We start from the raw sequence: 22,496 nt of genomic DNA, 5'->3' as shown, positions 1-22,496 counted from the left end.
AACTTTTTTGGGTGGGCCATTTATATGGATACACCTAAATAAAATGGGAATGGCGACAGTTTTCTTGTGTAGGGTGTCTTGCATTGAAATCTGCTGCAATGACCCCGGTACTGTATTCATCAAACATCAGCACAATTTCTATCCACTCCTCATGTGTTAACCTCTGCAACATGTCAATGGCTGTAAACAAAGAGAAACTTGTAAATAACGCATGAAAGAATAAAGTTATGTTAAAACCAAGCACACCATTGTTTTTCTTGTGAAATTCTCAATAAGTTTGATGTGTCACATGACCCTCTTCCCACTGGAAAAAAATAAAGTTGGATCCAAAATGGCCGACTTCAAAATGGCCGCCATGGTCACCACCCATCTTGAAAAGTTTGCCCCCTCCCATATACTAATGTGCCACAAACAGGAAGTTGATATCACCAACCATTCCCATTTTATTTACTGTAGGTGCATCCATATAAATGGCCCACCCTGTATATTTCAAGGAGGAATAATAGAGGGACTATATAATACAGAATTACGAGAAAAATATTTCTAAAAAACTGTCATGTGAGAAATAGAGCCGGCTTCAGTTTGCATTTTAGAAGTGATGCGAAGACCCCAATCCCCTGCTTATTATGCTGCCTGGTAACAATGTACACAAGGTATTTTGGTCTCTGGACTATGATTAGCTGATTTAGTGACCTATATCTCAAGAATTCCAGTCCTTCACCGCGCCTGTCATATCTTAACTGTGACACTTCGGATACATTTGGATATATTTTTAAGGACAAATAAAAGTTTTCTTTCTCCTAATCGGACTTTTTGTGACCCGTATGGCTCAATTCACATTTATTTATTCAGTTAGAAATGATCGCAGTCTTCCCATCAATTTCCTTTTTCAGCGCTGTGACACTAATTATACCCTCTCTATTTCACTGTGTAAGAACCCAAATTTAGGGACTAGAGTTGAACGGAAAGATTCACAGGACCTTGGTCTGGTGGCCACTTCAGTTGTCTTTGGCCACTTGAACAGACTCTCTTAGAATTGTTTTCTTTTTCATATACACAGAAAGCGTAAAAAGCGTAGAAAAAGAGCAATTTTTTTTTTACTTTTAACAAAAAATATTATGTTACCTGAACCAAATAATATTGGAAATAAATGACATATAATGATGATAATTGTATGGGCACTTTTTTCCTTAATTCTAATTTTCTTTATTACCATTTATAATAGTGAAATAAAAATAGAGACATAAGAAATTTACTCTTTGTCCTAAGAAATCACAAACATTCCACCTTTTCCATATTACATGTCTGTGTCTGGCCGTGTTAGGCTGGTTTCACATTTGCATATGGTGGAGCTGCGGAGGGCTGTGGACTTCCTCTGTGAAGCTCCACCCACTGCCGCACCTCCTCCAGTCAGCTCCGCCTACGTCCGCCTACGTCTGCATGTGGCCTGCATACCCTATCTTTAACATTGGGTACACAAGTCATGCGGATGTACGCGGATGCCTCCGCATGCATCGTTTTGATGATGCGGCGACCCACGTCGAACGCAACATGATGGAATTTGATGCCATCGCCGCATCGTCAAAACGACGCATGCGGAGGCATCCGCATACATCCGCACGACCTGCGTACCCAATGTTAAAGATAAGGTACGCAGGCTGCATGCAGAAGTATGCGGACGTAGGTGGAGCTGACTGGAGGAGGTGTGACAGTGGGCGGAGCTTCACGGAGGAAGTCCGCAGACCTCCGCAGCTCCTCCATATGCAAATGTGAAACCAGCCTTAATAATTTGCTACACATGTAGGACTGTCCCCTTTGCCCAGTTTGCAATAGGACATAAAGTTTGTTAAACCCCCCTCTCTCATTAATTCCCCAACAAAAAATGGAACAGACTCGCAGGAAAAAACCCTTTGTTTTCTGTATTTCTAAATTACTGTTTGCTTCAGAAACTTGCAGAAAGTCCTGCAGGCTAACAATTCGGGCGAGTTTTCTTTTTTTATTGTACTGTAAACTTTGCTTCTGTATCACATCGACCCTAATTTTTTTAAAATAAAATGATGCTAGATTTGACATCTGAATTATTGGAACCCCATCATGACCCAGGTTCCAGTTTCGGTCCAGAGCACGGACCATGCTTTCTCAGATGTTCTATATAGAAACAAATGAGAAAATGTAGATGGTTAGCGGTGGGTGACATTATGGCTGGAGCGCCAGCTATCGTACATTTATTACTTATCTAATTGATAAGGTTGTAAAAAAAAAGTTGCTTGTAATATGAAGATGGGGAATACGACCTGTTGAACTTCAGTGACTGATCCTGTCATTCTCTCTGGAGATAAGCCAATGCTAGAAGACTCGGCTTAGATGAGTCTTGAGTCAGAAAACGGCTGGCCAAATGCTGAGCTGACACCTATTTAAAGAGAACCTTCCACCAAATTTTTCAAATTGAGCTCAACACAAGATGTAATAATGGCTGCAGTCAATCAATAATTTGCTACCTATTTAATTTTTGTTAAGCCCAAGTGGGCATTATCAAAAAGTTTTCTCAGGGAGCATGAACTTCTTCCCCCTGTAAGACATTGCCTAATCATAAGAAGCAACACACAGGAGATAACTAACATGCCCCCACCATAGCTCAGAACAGGCTACTCATGTGTGAGAAATAAATTGACAGAGACTACATGATCTCACTGCTGAGTAATTAAAAGTTGCCATGAGCACAATAGACATAAGTATAATTGCTGACACCTTTGAGCTATCATCTTTGGGACAGGCAGTGTGGGGGGAGGAGCAATCCATCAGAGGTGCAAGTGCTATGATAGGAGGAGTGCTGTAATGATAGAAGGGTTTGTAATGTGACACAGCTAAACTCAGTTCCACTCCCTTTCCCTCACAATGACCGATGGGACCTTATATGAAAGGTTCTACTGTAGATATCTGTGCTCTACTTTCAGCACTTTCTAATTGGGAAGTTAGACCAGGAGATCATGGCTGTCTGTCATACATCAAACACTGAGAAACCTGCTCTAAGCTGTTGTGGGGGTGTGTTCTTTTTCTAATGTGTGTTACTGTCTGCTTAAGATTAGTCAACATCATACAGGGGGAAGAAATATAAGCCCCCGGTAAACACTGTCTGATTATGCCAACTAATTAACTAATTAGCAGCCAAATACTATGATTGCTGATGTTTGTTTGGGACAGAAGTGCACAGTAAGGCAATACAACATAAAAAAGAGGGTAAGAGTGATGGTAGTGCCCACCTGAGATGGTTGTAAGCACCTATAAGAGCCATAGCGACGCACCAGCTATCCCGACAACGATATGACCTTGTCAGGATCGCTGGTGTGTTGCTGCATGATCGCTGGTGAGCTGCCAAACAGGCAGCTTCACCAGCGACACGAGGGTAACAAGCGACGCACGTCCCACTGTGTACCTTAGTTACCAGCGCGCAGGTGCAGGGAGCTGGTAACCAAGGTACACATCGGGTTTCTAAGCGGTGCGCGGCACTTAGAAACCCGATGTGTACCATAGTTACCAGCACCAGCTCGCTGATCGCTGGTCTCCCACCTGCCACACGCAGCGGGAGACCAGCGATCAAAAAAATGTCCTGGCCATTCCAGGACGATCAGCGATACCCGGTAGGGGGGCCGGTCGCTGGTAAGTGTCACACACAGCGATCTCGCTAGAGAGATCGCTGTGTGTGACGGGGGCTTTAGAATGTGTAGCTGTATCCCCATGGCTGGAGGCTAAATTCTTCCAGATAGCATTTCACTTTAGTGGAGATAACACGGTGCATGGGCTGCGCTTGTGGGAATGTAGAATCCCAGATGGTATAAAATTAAGGTTTATTACACCAATGCATTTTGGAGCCAGAATGGTGCCTTTTTAAAGTTAATTTGTTTTCTTTTACCTTGAAAAAGGAACCAGTCTGGTGGCAAAATGTGTTTGGGTTAAAAAAAAATAAACCTTAATTTAATACCATTGAGGATTCTTCATTTCTGCAAGTGCAGCCCAGGTACTGTAATTTCTCAACTAACGTGAATTATGTTGCTAATATATCCACACAGAAGAGGCAAAAGAAAATATTGGCTTTGCAGCTTTTATTACACCATGTGTCCAGTTCAAAATGAAAAATTTGGTGAAAGGTCCTTTTTAATGTCTATGAGGGTTCCTAGATTGCAGCATCAGTTGGAACTTCTGATCTTTTTTTTATCACTTTTCTATGTTGGAGCGAGCTTTAAAATGTGTTGAAATTGTATCTATAAATGATAATATAACAATAGATAATACATCAGCTTCCCCCTGTGCGTATATATGGAATGTATCACTATCTAATAGTGCCCATTATCTTTCACATCTCCCTTTTTCATTTTCAGGAAAAGACAGAACCCTATTTTATTGGGATATTTTGCTTTGAAGCTGGAATTAAAATTGTGGCTCTGGGATTTGTATTCCACAAAGGCTCTTACCTCCGGAACGGCTGGAATGTTATGGACTTTATTGTAGTGCTCAGTGGGTGAGTGTCTATTCCTATGATTCTTAGTCCTTCTGCGAGGATGGTAAGTATCAACTTTGCATTGCACGCTCTGTAACTGCTGTAATAAATGAAGGACATGTTGTTTAATATAGATTTAGCGATGCCATAAGTGCATATTTGCAAATGTCACCTAAGTATGCCAATTTATGCTCTTTTATCTGCTGAAAAACCGGATATAAATGCAGTTCAGATTTTGAAGGAAGCATAAATAAGACAAGGTACAGTACGTAGAAATGTCAGGCTTGACGTCTTACGGAAAATCAATCAGCACCAAATAGAACATTACTCCAGTTTTCTGTGAAAAAGTGAATTTTCACTGAAATGAACATACTTGAAGCATAAAGTATTTGCAGAAGTCTGCTATTGATTATAGCCTGTGGTTTAATGATAGAAGGCATATGCCATAACTATTATCATCAAATCCGATTATCAGGACCCCCTAATCAGATACTAGAAGTGGCTGGCTGTGGTGCAGATGTTTTCAGCCTTTGCTGGGCACCCTAGGATTCACTCATTTGACATTTGAGATGCTCATTACGTTCTCTTAAAGAAACGCTCCCTTGATAGTTTTTATCCTCTTAATATAGTGCAGTCATCATGCAGCATTGCGTACTTACAATTGCTCATTTTTTCCTTTCTACACAGTTAATTAATATCTTTGCTCTATGTAGAAACAGGAAGTCTTTTGTCCCTACATTTATCATTCTCCTCTTCAATTCCTGACCCAGCTGCTCTCTCCTTCCCCTTACCAGGCATTTTGTAGTGATCATCCAGGGAAAAGAGACCTCCTGTTTCTACCTAGAGCTTAGAAGACTTCAGCTGGTCTGTTTTTAATCATGTGATGTCATTGACCTAATGGAGAAGAGAAGTATTAGCTGGGTAGAAAGACAAAATGAGCAATTGTAAGTACAGAGTGCTATATAATCTGATGTAATACATTAAGAAGATAAAAACTTTGATGGAAGGAGTGCTTCTTTCATTTTGGTGATTGATGTTGGTCCCAATGATCATACCTGCCACAAATGAACATGTACGGTAAGTGGAATCCAGGCATGGCTCCCGACACAATGATGGTGCAGTGACTGATACAGACATGGCAGGGTTCCACTCAACGTGGAAGGAAGCAGGATGGCTTGATGGTTACAGTTTCTCAGTAAAAGTACAAAGTTATTGGTTACTCAACAATAATAGTGTAGTTCTGTAGTTTTGAAGCACAGAGCATGGTGGTTACCTGGTGATTATACTGTGATACTGTGGCTCTGAGTTCGGGGCCTTAAAGATAAAACTGTAGCATGAATCATGAAGGCCCTTACTGTGCAATGTCTTAGTTATGGCAATTAGTACAGCAATGGTTGTTACCAGCAGAAAACAAATCTCAACACCTTTTGGTACCAGGCATTTATTACAGAACACCTTGCAGTATTTCACATTGGGAGTAGTGTACAGTTTTTCTCATAGGAACATACCGAATATTACTTACAGCTCCAAGTACAAGCAGTATTCACAGTCATGCTCCCAGCAGAGCCCCCGATGTAGACCATAGTATTGCTCACTGTATCAGCTCGCAGAAGCTTCACCTTCTGGGCCATAGTTGTCTCCAGTGTCTCTGCCTATGGTACAGCTTGTCAACAACAGCCAAAGTCTCTCACGCTGTAACTCGGTGTTCCTCAACTCCAGTCATCAAGGCCCACAAACCGATCATGTTGTCAGGATTTCCTTAGTATCGCACAGGTGATAATTCCACTGGTCTAAGGCTCCAACAGATCTTCACGTTACAAACTGTGGTCCCTATTGCTACATTAGTTTTACCACATGAGGTTGCAGAGTGGGCAGGCTGTCCACGGTAAGTCACCTAAGGTGTCTTTACTGCATCATGCACTGTATATGTTCAGCAATCAATCAGTTAAGTCATGACATTCCTCCATACCCAAACTGGTCACCTTCAAGGAGGTCCATAGCCACTTGCTCAACTTAGAGGCACTTTACACTTTCCATCTCTCACATTTTTAGTATTACTATACAAAACTATCCTACGTACCATTCAGGCAGAGGTGGTCACACCACTGGTGCAACTTGTGCAGCCACACAGGACCTAAGAGGTAAGAGGACTGATATCAGCTCCAAAGCAGCAAGAAGCTTTTGTATTAGACACCAATGATGAACCAATGGACTGCAAAGGACCCATATAGTGATTTTGCACAGGGGTGCCTCTATCGGTGTCCACCTCTATAACTAACCTATGCTCTACAGGTTTTATAGTCAAAGTGATAGAGGACTATTCTGTCCTAATGGTATGTTCTGCTATAATATAGTCTGCATATTATGTTCTGGGTTAAATCACTGGACATTCACCCACTTTAAAATTTACAAATACAGAGGCTTTCTCAGTTTTTTCTCATGTGACCAGTCGTCCATGACCTACAGTATGTCTATGATCTGTCTTCACTAGGCAAAATATACTGTAAATTATCTTTTTTTCACTGTTTTTTGGCATTACATATATATTTGTATGATTGATAACTATTGTTGTGAACTGTTACCTACTTGGCAAGGTAGATATTCCATAATGTCGTAATGGGTCATTATTAACCTTGGTGATGTACTCTCACTGGATTGAGTTTATTACATGACTGTTATATCTTTCTTCATTTACTTGATCTCATTTTGTATTTCCATTATATAAAATGCAAAAACACCCAAATGTGTTTAATTTCTTTGCTGTTCTACATTTTTATCAGTTGTTATTTGGATGACATGTGTATGCAAAAGATAGAGGGTTTTCCATTTATTTATTATTGCTGACTTTTCCTTGGGATCAGTCATCTAAATTAGATTGGTGGGGATCTGAACAGACACGCCCACTTATCAGCTGATATAGCTGCTGGGGCATACAGGAAGTGACACAGCTCCTTGCATTGTGTAGTGGTCATGAATGGTATTGCAAGTTCTCCTCCATTCATTTGTATGGGAGAAAGTTTGTTATACCATTCACAGCCTCTACACAATGTAGCTAGCTGGGCCACTTTTGTAATCCTGCGGTACCTTCAACTAGCTGATCATGGGGTGCAGGGAGTCCGTTGCCCACCAATCTAGTGCTGATAACCTATTCTATTGAATGGTCACCAATATTAAAGTCTCAGAACGCCTCTATTAAAAATGGTTTTATAGGTTCATGATCCGCATCTCTAAACCAGAGCACAGAGTAGCTACAAAGAATGTTTATCACTCCGAATTACCATGCAATACTCAGACAACCCATTGATCTGTGTAATGCTTCCTACTTCAGATCCTGGTGCTACAGAATAATTTTGGTAGCACTCTAAAAAAAAAGCAGATCACTAGGACTCCTTGCTCTCACCTTATCATCTGATCAATGTGCATGCGCGAGCCTTGGGGTGTATCTTGAGAGTGTGAGGTAGATAGTTCGATGGGGGGTGATGTAGGGGACATCATACACATCAATTAATGCATGAGGACTCAATTATAGAACATTGCAGAGGTGGTGAGGATGGTTTGGGGCAACCCATGGGACCTATCGGCAGTGATTTACATATGACGCAGGACAAGAGTAAAATCATGGATGGTTTGGGGCAACCCATGAGACCTCTCGGGAGTCATTTACATATGACGGAGGACAAGAGTAAAATCATGTATGGTTTGGGGCAGCCCATGGGACCTCTCGGCAGTGATTTACATATGGCGTGGGACAAGAATAGCTTATTTTTTAGGTATGCTGTACTGCGGTGGTTAAACCACATTTTAAAAAGGGATTACTGATTTCACATAGCGATGAGTTGCCTTTAAACAACTAATACTTTACCGGCAACTAGTACTTTACCGGTGAGAGCTTTCATGATACCATTCTTTTGAAAATGATAGCAGCTCATCCTATTTACAACGGCTGGGGCATGACCCAGTTATTGTGGACTAGGTTTAGCTATCTCTCTCAAGCAGTTATGCTTTTCTTGCTCTTCATCTTCATACAGAAGCCTGATTTCTTTCAAGTAGGGAAATTCCAGAGAGGTTCGCAGAGATAATTTAAGAACAGGGGATTTCAGAATACTGGACTTTTTTTTTTTCTCCTGAGAGGTTCTTACAGTCGGTGAAATGGAAAACTGAAACATTGGAATGAATGATGGCTTAATAGCTTAATTAAAAGAATTAATTAAAGCAATGGGAAAGGAATATATCTATAACATTCAAACTACCAGTATTATGTAGCCTCCCGCTGTTCCTCCAGAACAGCTCTGAATCACCGAGGCATGGACTCCACAAGACCTCTGATGGTGTGCTGTGGTGTCTGCCACCAAAATGTTAGCAAAAAATTCTAATGCTTCCCATAAATGTGAGATTATTGTTGGGCATACCAGCCGATATTGTCGGGTTCGTCCAACACTCTAATGTGTATGGGGGCAGGGGCCAAATGATTGTTCGGGGAGATTCAAATTGGGCATGTCTGAATTGAAACTGCCGATCGCATTGTTCTTCCAGAAATAAGCTGCCAGCAAAGATGTCTGTAGGTTTCTCTCTCATAAAGACCACAGGGGCACTCGGTCAAACAAGTGCCCCTGTATATAGGAAAAACAGCTCTGATGGTTGTTGGCCGAAAGATCGAATGATCGGCTGGTGTTCACTCGACAGCCATCTAATGTGTATGGGGGTGCTTTAGTTGTGATGTTCAGCCTCCACGGATCGCTTTTTCCCAGCTCATCCCACAGGTGCTGATTTGGATGGAGAGCTGGAGAATTTGAGGGCCAAGTCTAGATCGTGAATTCTTTGCAGTGCATGGGAGAGGGAGATTTTCATAAGTAACCCCGTCCCTGGTATTGAGAACACAGATCATTGGATGAGATACATTGATGATGTGTGGTTCATATGGGAGGCCTCCAAACAGAACTTGGATGTATTGATGACCAGATTGAATCAGAATAATTTGAATATAAAACTGACCTACAAAGCTGGCAGGGAACTGGATTTTTTGGACATATTAATTAAAACCTCTTCTAATGGTGGCCTCATGACAGAGGTATATAGGAAACCTACGGCAACTAATACCTTGTTGCACGCCACATCATCTCACCCTCAATCTACTATAGGTGGGAAACCTGTAGGTCAATTCCTGAGAATTAAACGCTTCTGTTCTGATGATTATTCGTTTGAACAACAATCCAAGATGTTAAGAAAGATGTTCAGAGATAGAGGTTATTCCAAAAAAATGATTACACGTGGTTACCATCGTGCCAAATATACTACTGGAAATGAATTGGTCTATAAAAATACTTCTGCTAAAGAAAAGGAGAATGATGTTCGCTTAATGTCAACATTTAATAGCCAATGGTTTGAATTTAAAGATATTATTCAAAAACACTGGCCTATTTTACTATCAGATCCAGTTTTGAAAAAATGCATGCCATCTTCACCATTGATTACAGCCCGGAGATCCAAGAATCTCAAAGATTTGCTGGTATACAGCCACTATGAATCATCAGTATCCAGCAATAATATGTGGTTAGAAGTTAAAGGCTTCTTTCCAAGTGGACATTGTAAGGGGTGTGCCAATATGGTGAAGACAAAAGAATTTTCAAATGCTGCAGGAACACGTAATTTTCTCATTAGGCTTTTCATAACATGCTCAACAAAAGGGGTGGTTTACAGTGCACAATGCCCCTGTGGCAAGCTATATATTGGGCTTACGACACGAGAATTACGTGTATGGATTAGGGAGCATGTGCGGGATATTGAGAAGGGGCGGAATGCAATAGATCCGTCACTTTTCAAAACGATACCCAGACACTTTTTCCATTATCACAGCAGTGATTCGAGTTTATTTTTTGCTAAGGGCATAGATGTTCTTCAGTTAGGATCTAGGGGGGGGGGGTGATTTGGGTAAGAACTTGGCCAAACTTGAATGCAAATGGATATATAGGTTGGGAACTATGGTACCAAATGAGTTAAATGAAAGCTTTGGATTTAGTGCTTATTTGTAAAAGGGATTTTTTCTGGATATTTCTGCTATTGTTTCTTAGGGGATGGGGAGAAATAGGATGTTTTTAATGTACTAATAATTGTTTTTATTATTTTTTAGTTTTTTGTGCCTTTTTGTCATATATTTTCGTTGTCTGGAAACCATCAAGATTAATTGCTAAAGAATATACCACTATGATCTATTTTGATGTATAAAAAAAGAAGGACATATATTAAAAAAATGTTTTTGTCTATATATCTGTCATGATCTTATGGAATTGCACATTGTAATTATGCATTTTATATAATTTTGTTGTATATTAATATATTAGCGCTCCCGATAATCAGCGGTTCAACGTTGCAGCTGCATGTGTAGCGGCTGTGTGACAGTCACAACACATGCATGGAGAGCCCAACACACAGGCTGACCATGCAGGAGCGCTCCAGGTATCCGGATTCCCAATCCAGCTATTCGGAAACCGCTAAAACTATTCGGATAAGCTCTTATCCGCAGCTATTCGCTCATCCCTACATACTACTTTTTCACATTCTTCCTCATCTTGATGGCAAAGTGCTTCATCTAATCACTAAGAAGGTTTTTGTCACCTAATCTGAGAGCAGCAAAGTGTAGAGGCACAGTCCCTGGTTCCGGTGAGTATGTCAAATACTGGGCTGCATGCTGTAGCTTTGATTAAATCACAGTTTTATTAGGAGATTATCATTACAGGACTAGTAAACCTGCTGCCGTGTAGTCCTCCATATTCATGAGCTCTGTATAACCCCACCCCCGCCACTGATTGAACGCTTTCTGCCAACGCACAATGTACACAGAAAGCAGCCAATCAGTGCTGTGTCACAGAGAGGGAAAAAGGGTGGATAATACACACTGCTGGTAATAGATGTGGTAAATCCAGGTCCTCACCAAGTAGGTTTGCGGTCTTTTATTTTTTCAATGCATTTTGAAGTATTTCACACTTCTCCATCAAGACAAAAAAAAAATCAGTAGTGTGGGCGGGGTTATACAGAGCTCAGCATTCAGAGAGCTGCTAGATCTGCAGCAGAGAAAACTGTGATTGTACCAAAACTGCAACAAGCAGCATAGTAAGTGCCATATTGCTGGAATTTAGGTCTATGTCCCTACATCAAGCTGCTCTCAGATTATATAACAAAAAATTGATGATATATTCCATTAAAAATAAAGCACAATCCTAGAATTGCTGCTATTTTTTCAAATCCTCCCTCCTAAAAAAAAAGTCTAAAACTTTGTTTTAAATATTACAATTTAAAAAAAAAAAAAGAATGGCTCTAAAAAGTACAACATGTCAGGTAGAAAACAAACTCTTAACTATGTAGCTGGGAAAATAACAAGGTAATGACTGGAACCAAAAGAACAAAACAAAACAAAAATTACCCATTTATTGTTTGCATGGAGAGGCGTTTCCATAGTGGTGTATGCCTCTTTAAGGAGAAATATATTGTTTTCACCATATGCGCTTTTAAGGCTTCACTTATGTGAATTTTAAGCAGGTTGAAAATAGCTATTGCATGATAATTGTCAACACAGGGCTGTGAATAATATGCATTAGCAATTCATATCAAGACCCAGAAAGATGCATCACATATGTGTTTTTAAGACATTTTTTGCATTGAAACTACACAATTAACTTTCTCTATCATACAGATAAATCAATTAACTTTTATTACTGAAAATATAAATATAAAAAAAACCTATAAAACTGTTTATTTATCTTTAATATAACCATAACCGTCTCGGTTTAATGCCGGCCACTTACATAAACACAGATCGTGAATAAAAGATTGTTGCTCTGAATGTTCTCATCCATAGTAAATGGATATGTTGAGATAAATATAATTTTAATGGAACAAGTTTTTAATTAAAGTGAATCTCCCGCTTTATTCATTTATTTTTATTATGAAGTCAATAGTTGGCTTGATCATTACATTTTTCTTAAAGCGCCATTCCATTAAATACGTTCGTGGTGAGACACCTAAGTGGGCCGCTGATCTATACCACACTATGATAGATATGGATGTATTGGAGCACTATTAAACACCCTGTCCTTATCATTGAAGTGGTTCTCCACTTTGTACTCTCCTACAGGTTTGGCCAGTTTCACACATAGGTCCTTCCTGGTCTGGTGGACCACGATGGTCTCCTGATCCAACTCAACAGTCTAATTTTTTACTTTGAATCTCTTGATTTCAGATGAGGACACCCATGGCTGGGCCATCCATCACACATAGGTCATTCCTGGTCTTGTGGACCACAACAGTCTCCTGATCCAGCTCAACAGTCTCATTTTTTACTTTGAATCTCTTGATTTCAGATAAGGAGACCCATGGCTGGGCCAGCCATCACACATAGGTCATTCCTGGTCGGGTGGACCACGATGGTCTCCTGATCCAACTCAACAGTCCCATTTTTTACTTTGAATCTCTTGATTTCAGATGAGGAGACCCGTGGCTGGGCCATCTGTCACACATAGGTCATTCCTGGTCTGGTGGACCACGATGGTCTCCTGATCCAACTCAACAGTCCCATTTTTTACTTTGAATCTCTTGATTTCAGATGAGGAGACCCGTGGCTGGGCCATCTGTCACACATAGGTCATTCCTGATCTGGTGGACCACGATGGTCTCCTGATCCAACTCAACAGGCTCATTTTTTACTTTGAATCTCTTGTATTCAATTGAGGAGACCCATGGCTGGGTCACCCATCATGGTCCGTACTCAGATTATGAATGTTTGGCATTTGAAACAGGCTTTACCAAGGTTCAGTGACAATAGTCCCACCACAAAGTGTCCTTCCCCACTATGGATCTGGTGTAATCTGTAAGGAAACCTGTCAATAGTGTTTCATTTATTTACAGCACCACTGCTGGGTGAATAAGGTGTTACATAGTGTCAATTCAAATCAAATGATTATCTGAGTAATGCCAGACATGACAAGTCCTCCAGAACCCAAGACGCTCCTTGTAACTTTCTGCCACCCTAGCAAAGAATTGAGAAATTCTGAGCAGAGGATTCCAATCCATTATCTCCGAATTTCATAATAAGGAGCAGGAAAATGGATTTTCAAAACTGGAAAACCTTTTTATTAGGCAGTCATAGAGGTGCATGGCACTTCTGTTGTGCCAATATATGGCTCTAATTTCATACGGATGTCTTTTCTGTCCGATCCTGTAGAAACCTAGCATGCTCTGCTGAACTTCATATTTATGAAGATATATGAGCCCTAACAATGAAAATAAGGCTTTTCTAGTCAACGTCTCTTCCACGGTGGATGATGGATGTTTCGTACCAGAGGTGTTCCACTTTTACACTAATTTCCCCGTAGGATGAATGAGCAAATTGATTTGAATCAAATTGACATTGTTAGGAAGTTTGGAATTTTTTGAGATTCAATTTGCTCAAATTCTTCTTAAGGCTGTGGAGAGGTTAAATATATAGATATATATATTACTCATCCATCCTTCACCTATCCCACCCCGCAAATACCTGTGAGGTTCTCCATTGGCTTCCTTCATCCCACTTATAATAATAATAATATAATAATACATTTTATTTTTATAGCGCCGACATATTCCGCAGCACTTTACATTTCAGAGGGGATTTGTACAGACAATAGACATTACAGCATAACAATAATCACATACAGTAGATTATAACAAATACCAAGAGGAGTGAGGGCCCTGCTCGCAAGCTTACAGTCTATGAGGAAAGAGGGAGACACGAAAGATGGGTGGTAACAGTTACCCTGATTGTATGGACCAGTCATAATGTTAAGTGTGTAACAGTACAGACACAGAGGGCTAATGGAGGCATAAAGCATGTGGGAACATGATGCGGGGAACCTGGTTATGGTAAAACTTTTGGCTCTGCCACACAGGGATAGATTAGGTTAATGTGTTGGGGTGGTAGGCCAGTCTGAATAAATGCGTTTTCAGGACACGCTTAAAATTGTGGGTATTGGGGACTAATCGTATTGACCTGGGAAGTGCATTCCAAAGAATTGGCGCGGCACGTGTAAAGTCTTGGAGACGGGAGTGGGAGGTTCTGACTATTGAGGATGCTAATCTCAGGTCATCAGCAGAACGGAGGGCGCGGGTAGGGTGGTATACTGAAACAAGGGAGGAGATGTAGGGTGGTGCTGAGCCATGGAGGGCTTTGTGAGTGAGGGTAATAAGTTTATACTGAATTCTGGAGTGGATGGGTAGCCAGTGTAATGACTACCACTTCATTCTTTTCAGTGTTTCCTGTTTTCTGTCTGGGGCAAAACAGCTAGGAGCTGAAGCAGCAGGGCAGACGAGGTAGTATGATTTTTTTTTACCCTTTCTGGGAGTTTCTTAATAGCAATTGGGTCATAATTAATTTGCATCAAGAAAATTTAATGAAAATGAAATTCCAAATTTGAAAGAACCTGCCGAATTTCAACTTCATCACACTTGCTCCTATTTCTCAGCAAATAATCAAAAGAGCAAATCCTAGGCATTTTTGATCCTATCTCAGGACACAAAAAAATAGTTTATATGATCCATATACTTACAGCGTGTCTCCTATATTAGAAATTACATATCGGCAGGACATTTTTAACATTGACATTGGTACCAGCTTGATGGAGACTCCGTAACAAAAAAGAAGCATAGCGAAACGCGCGTCAGGGTGAGGGACATGGCGCCTATCTGACTCATCTTCCAGCGGTTAGGAACTTTGTTAATAGGTAATTAACCTTTTGAATTAGCTATATAACACTTAATACTGCTTTCTTTTTCATTATGTCATGTATCTCATGCTGTTATGAGCTCATTTTCTCGTTCACCTTTGATGTCCGATGAACTCCCTCTGCTGGTGAAAGGAGGTGGTGAAACTGATTTGGATGGGAGAAACCTGTCACCTGAACAGGTGGATTGCGATTGGACATCTGGAATCTCTGAGTGGATATAAGGCAGCCGACGCCCCGTATGGTTGCTGGTGATTTCTCTGCTCTGAGCTCTGGCCTCCAGTTCAGTTCCTGTCTTCTAAAGCTAAGTTTTTGCTCTGTTATTGTTCCATGAGATTTTGTCTGATTTGCTTAGTTTTGTGTTCAGCCAGCCCCGGCTGGGGCTTTGCTGAATTTCCATTTTTGTCCCTGATCGGTTAATTCTCTTTTGCTCTGTCTTCAGAATATATCGGAGTGCTGATATAGGGATTTTGAAGTCTAGTAACTTCAGGGCCGTTTTTCCTATCAGACATGTTGGGACATTTTTGGTAGGGTTTTTGCCGATTGCAGCCAGCATCTTTTCTGTCCTTTGCTATCTAGTTAGTTGGGCCCCATCGTTTGCTCTGCCTGTCTTTCTGTCTGTGTTTGTGCTTTCATCTGTTTTCAACGTCAATACATGTTGGGGGCTGTCTATTGCTTTGGGGTCTGCTCTGGGGCAGTTTAGATTTCCCCTTTCTTTAGGCTTATTTAGTTCTCCGGCTGTGACGAGGTGTCTAGGACCACCGTAGGAACACTCCACGGCTACTGTTAGTTGTTGTGAATAGGATCAGGGGTCTGCAATCCGCTAGCTACTAACCTCTCCGGTTTTCTGGACTTAGCTTGTATTTTTGTTTTTTCCTCCTCCAGTGACTCATTCATAACACATGCACATTATTCCAACTACTGAATATCCTGTATTTACAACAGGTACCATTACTGGCTGATGCATTTTTGTATTTTGGCTTGTGATTATACTCTCTATAGGCATATACCGTGGTTCCCTCTTTGAGGCATCTTTGTTTCCACATTGTAATTTTATTTGTGTTCTACATTCATTCAATAAATAGCTTTTTTTTATTGCTGGAAATCCTGTTCACCTTTTCTGACTATAGTTTTATATACAGTGGGGCAAAAAAGTATTTAGTCAGTCAGCAATAGTGCAAGTTCCACCACTTAAAAAGATGAGAGGCGTCTGTAATTTACATCATAGGTAGACCTCAACTATGGGAGACAAACTGAGAAAAAAAAATCCAGAAAATCACATTGTCTGTTTTTTTTTCATTTTATTTGCATATTATGGTGGAAAATAAGTATTTGGTCAGAAACAAGCAATCAAGATTTCTGGCTCTCACAGACCTGTAACTTCTTCTTTAAGAGTCTCCTCTTTCCTCCACTCATGACCTGTAGTAATGGCACCCGTTTAAACTTGTTATCAGTATAAAAAGACACCTGTGCACACCCTCAAACAGTCTGACTCCAAACTCCACTATGGTGAAGACCAAAGAGCTGTCAAAGGACACCAGAAACAAAATTGTAGCCCTGCACCAGGCTGGGAAGACTGAATCTGCAATAGCCAACCAGCTTGGAGTGAAGAAATCAACTGTGGGAGCAATAATTAGAAAATGGAAGACATACAAGACCACTGATAATCTCCCTCGATCTGGTGCTCCACGCAAAATCCCACCCCGTGGGGTCAGAATGATCACAAGAACGGTGAGCAAAAATCCCAGAACCACGCGGGGGGACCTAGTGAATGAAATGCAGAGAGCTGGGGCCAATGTAACAAGGCCTACCTTAAGTAACACACTATGCCACCATGGACTCAGATCCTGCAGTGCCAGACGTGTCCCACTGCTTAAGCCTGTACATGTCCGGGCCCGTCTGAAGTTTGCTAGAGAGCATTTGGATGATCCAGAGGAGTTTTGGGAGAATGTCCTATGGTCTGATGAAACCAAACTGGAACTGTTTGGTAGAAACACAACTTGTCGTGTTTGGAGGAAAAAGAATACTGAGTTGCATCCATCAAACACCATACCTACTGTAAAGTATGGTGGTGGAAACATCATGCTTTGGGGCTGTTTCTCTGCAAAGGGGCCAGGAGGACTGATCCGGGTACATGAAAGAATGAATGGGGCCATGTATCGTGAGATTTTGAGTGCAAACCTCCTTCCATCAGCAAGGGCATTGAAGATGAAACGTGGCTGGGTCTTTCAACATGACAATGATCCAAAGCACACCGCCAGGGCAGCGAAGGAGTGGCTTCGTAAGAAGCATTTCAAGGTCCTGGAGTGGCCTAGCCAGTCTCCAGATCTCAACCCTATAGAAAACCTTTGGAGGGAGTTGAAAGTCTGTGTTGCCAAGCGAAAAGCCAAAAACATCACTGCTCTAGAGGAGATCTGCATGGAGGAATGGGCCAACATACCAACAACAGTGTGTGGCAACCTTGTGAAGACTTACAGAAAACGTTTGACCTCTGTCATTGCCAACAAAGGATATATCACAAAGTATTGAGATGAAATTTTGTTTCTGACCAAATACTTATTTTCCACCATAATATGCAAATAAAATGAAAAAAAAACAGACAATGTGATTTTCTGGATTTTTTTTTCTCAGTTTGTCTCCCATAGTTGAGGTCTACCTATGATGTAAATTACAGACACCTCTCATCTTTTTAAGTGGTGGAACTTGCACTATTGCTGACTGACTAAATACTTTTTTGCCCCACTGTATATATATATATATATATATATATATATAAGATATATATATATATTCACTACCATTCAAAAGTTTAGGGTCACTTAGAAATTTCCTTATCTTTGAAAGAAAAGCACAGTTTTTTCTAATGAAGCTAACATTAAATGATTCAAATACACTCTATACATTGTTAATGTGGTAAATGACTATTCTAGCTGCAAACGTGTAGTTTGTAATGCAATATCTTCATAGGTGTATAGAGGCTCATTTCCAACCACCGTCACTCCAGTGTTCTTATGGTATTTTGTGTTTACTACCTGTGTAAGAAGGCTAATGGATGGTTAGAATACCCTTGAAAACCCTTGTGCAAGTATGTTAGCACAGCTGAAAACAGTTTGGCTGATTAGAGAAGCTATAAACCTGACCTTCCTTTGAGCTAGTTGAGAGTCTGGAGCATTACAGTTATTGGTGCCATTAAACTCTCAAAATGGCCAGAAAAAAAGAACTTTCATGTGAGCACGACGTCATCAGCGATCTAAGGCGCTAAACATTACTGGGAACGCGAGGCTGGGCACGTGGATAGGAGATCAGGGGCTGTGAGAATATGTAAAAAATAGAATTAAAATAAAAAATAGTTATATACTCACCTTCCGACGGCCCCTGAACTCGACTTCACGCTCCACGCGCCCGGAACCTTCCGGTCCCAGTAATGCTTTGCGCGAAGGGCCGGAGATGACATAACTCTCGCGAGAGCGCGACGTCATCATTGGTGTTTCACGCAAAGCATTACTGGGACCGGAAGATGCCGGGCGCGTGGAGTGGAGATCGGGGGCCGTCAGAAGGTGAGTATATAACTATATTTTTTTTTAACAGAGACCATGCATCCCAGGAAAGGGGGGTGACGGGACCATGCATACCAGGAAAGGGGGGTGCAGGGGACCACGCATACCAGGAAAGGGGTGTGAGGGGACCATGCATTCCAGGAAAGGGGAGTGAGGAGACCATGCATACCAGGAAAGGGGGGGTGACGGGACCATGCATACCAGGAAAGGGGGGTGAGGGGACCATGCATTCCAGAAAAGGGGAGTGAGGGGACCATGCATACCAGGAAAGGGGGGTGAGGGGGACCATGCATACCAGGAAAGTGGGGTGAGGGGACCATGCATTCCAGAAAAGGGGAGTGAGGGGACCATGCATACCAGGAAAGGGGGGGTGAGGGGACCATGCATACCAGCAAAGGGGGGTGAGGGGGACCATGCATACCAGCAAAGGGGGGGAGGGGGACCATGCATACCAGGATAGGGGAGTGAGGGGACCATGCATACCAAGAAAGGGGGATGATGGGACCATGCATACGAGAAAAGAGGGGTGAGGGGACCATGCATTGCAGGAAAGGGAGGTGAGGGGACCATGCATTGCAGGAAAGGGGGGTGAGGGGACCATGCAAACCAGGAAAGGGGGGTGACGGGACCATGCATACCAGGAAAGGGGGTGACGGGATTATGCATACCAGGAAAGGGGGGTGAGGGGGACCATGCATACCAGGAAAGGGAGGTGAGGTGACCATACATACCAGGAAAGGGGGGTGACGGGACCATGCATACCAGGAAAGGGAGGTGAGGGGACCATGCATTGCAGGAAAGGGGGGTGAGGGGACCATGCATACCAGGAAAGGGGGGTGACGGGACCATGCATACCAGGAAAGGGGGGTGACGGGACTATGCATACCAGGAAAGGGGGGCAAGGGGGACCATGCATACCAGGAAAGGGAGGTGAGGGTGACCATACATACCAGGAAAGGGGGGTGCAGGGGACCACGCATACCAGGAAAGGGGTGTGAGGGGACCATGCATTCCAGGAAAGGGGAGTGAGGAGACCATGCATACCAGGAAAGGGGGGGTGACGGGACCATGCATACCAGGAAAGGGGGGTGAGGGGACCATGCATTCCAGAAAAGGGGAGTGAGGGGACCATGCATACCAGGAAAGGGGGGTGAGGGGGACCATGCATACCAGGAAAGTGGGGTGAGGGGACCATGCATTCCAGAAAAGGGGAGTGAGGGGACCATGCATACCAGGAAAGGGGGGGTGAGGGGACCATGCATACCAGGAAAGGGGGATGACGGGACCATGCATACCAGCAAAGGGGGGTGAGGGGGACCATGCATACCAGCAAAGGGGGGGAGGGGGACCATGCATACCAGGATAGGGGAGTGAGGGGACCATGCATACCAAGAAAGGGGGATGATGGGACCATGCATACGAGAAAAGAGGGGTGAGGGGACCATGCATTGCAGGAAAGGGAGGTGAGGGGACCATGCATTGCAGGAAAGGGGGGTGAGGGGACCATGCAAACCAGGAAAGGGGGGTGACGGGACCATGCATACCAGGAAAGGGGGTGACGGGATTATGCATACCAGGAAAGGGGGGTGAGGGGGACCATGCATACCAGGAAAGGGAGGTGAGGTGACCATACATACCAGGAAAGGGGGGTGACGGGACCATGCATACCAGGAAAGGGAGGTGAGGGGACCATGCATTGCAGGAAAGGGGGGTGAGGGGACCATGCATACCAGGAAAGGGGGGTGACGGGACCATGCATACCAGGAAAGGGGGGTGACGGGACTATGCATACCAGGAAAGGGGGGCAAGGGGGACCATGCATACAAGGAAAGGGAGGTGAGGGTGACCATACATACCAGGAAAGGCGGGTGACGGGACCATGCATACCAGGAAAGGGGGGTGAGGGGGACCATGCATACCAGGAAAGGGGGGTGAGGGGGACCATGCATACCAGGAAAGGGGGGTGAGGGGACCATGCATACCAGGAAAGGGGGGTGACAGGACCATGCATACCAGGATAGGGGGGTGAGGGGGACCATGCATACAAGCAAAGGGGGGGAGGGGGACCATGCATACCAGGATAGGGGAGTGAGGGGACCATGTATACCAGGAAAGGGGGATGAGGGGACCATGCATACGAGAAAAGGGGGGTGAGGGGACCATGCATTGCAGGAAAGGGAGGTGAGGGGACCATGCATTGCAGGAAAGGGGGGTGAGGGGACCATGCATACCAGGAAAGGGGAGTGACGAGACCATGCATACCAGGAAAGGGGGGTGACGGGACTATGCATACCAGGAAAGGGGGGTGAGGGGGACCATGCATACCAGGAAAGGTAGGTGAGGTGACCATACATACCAGGAAAGGGGGGTGATGGGACCATGCATACCAGGAAAGGGGGGTGAGGGGGACCATGCATACCAGGAAAGGGGGGTGAGGGGGACCATGCATACCAGCAAAGGGGGGGGGGGACCATGCATACCAGGATAGGGGAGTGAGGGGGACCATGCATACCAGGAAAGGGAGGTGAGGGTGACCATACATACCAGGAAAGGGGGGTGACGGAACCATGCATACCAGGAAAGGGGGGTGAGGGGGACCATGCATACCAGGAAAGGGGGGTGAGGGGGACCATGCATACCAGCAAAGGGGGGGAGGGGGACCATGCATACCAGGATAGGGGAGTGAGGGGACCATGCATACCAGTATTGGGGGGTGAGGGGACCATGCATACCGGGAAAGCGGGGTGAGGGTGATCATGCATACCAGGAAAGGGAGGTGAGGGTGACTATACATACCAGGAAAGGGAGGTGAGGGTGACCATACATACGAGCAAAGGGGAGTGAGGGGACCATGCATACCAGGAAAGGGGGGTGAGGGGACCATGCTTACCAGGAAAGAGTGGTGAGAGGGCCATGCATACCAGGATTGGGGGGTGAGAGGACCATGCATTCCAGGATTGGAGGGTGAGAGGACCATGCATACCAGGATTGGGGGTGCATTATTGCATTATTATTAAATCTTCATAAATAAACTACATACATATTCTAGAATATCCAATGTGTTAGAATCGGGCCACCATCTAGTATATATATATATATATATATATATATTTACACACACTCAAGCTTTCTTTGATACATGTTTAGAGTGGTTCACACCATGATAACAAACAGCACAATAACTACTTTTAGATAGGCAGGCTGGCTGATTACAAGTTCAAGGGATGCCATTATTTTTGTCAGGGCCATTTTCACTTATATTTTATTTAATTTTTTTTTTTGTTGAACCATAATCGAAAAGCAATGTCTGATTTTCATTAGTTGATATTCATTAAATTTAAACTAATTGAAAATTACTTTCTTTTGTCAGGTTCAGGTTATTTCAGGGTAAATCTGCGGCATAAATTGTCATGCTGCAGATTTCAGATCTGCCCCGGGGTAATTTCCAGTGCAGATTTACATAGTATATGGATGAAGATGTCAATGGGAAATTCTGGTACTGTAATATGCAACAGATTTTATGCAAGGAAACGTGCAGCAGATATTCAGCAATGTCTATGCCACATAGGAGCAAGGTTTAATGTTGAAAAGTACGGTGCTATTTAGCATTTTAATGTGGATACCACCCTGACTGTGTTATAGGGACCCCCCATTAATTTATTTTCTAGCCGTACAATAGACATAAAAAAATGTACG

The 22,496-nt window shown here is 43.0% G+C and overlaps 1 protein-coding gene across 1 annotated transcript in view; it reads left to right on the top strand.

Moving 5' to 3' along the window:
• Window positions 1–22,496, top strand: part of CACNA1E (calcium voltage-gated channel subunit alpha1 E) — an 817,054-nt gene that overhangs the window by 594,779 nt on the left and 199,779 nt on the right. Inside the window, exon 5 of the mRNA XM_073571345.1 lies at window positions 4,377–4,516. Coding sequence (XP_073427446.1) covers window positions 4,377–4,516 — 140 coding nt within the window. The remainder of the gene's footprint in view (window positions 1–4,376; window positions 4,517–22,496) is intronic.

This window comes from Dendrobates tinctorius, unplaced genomic scaffold (genome assembly GCF_039654945.1).
Source record: "Dendrobates tinctorius isolate UK_male_01 unplaced genomic scaffold, ASM3965494v1 ptg000029l, whole genome shotgun sequence".
In the NCBI taxonomy this organism is placed as follows: domain Eukaryota; kingdom Metazoa; phylum Chordata; class Amphibia; order Anura; family Dendrobatidae; genus Dendrobates; species Dendrobates tinctorius.
Note: the sequence above shows the minus strand (reverse complement) of the source record. Positions and strands in the feature narration are given on the sequence as shown.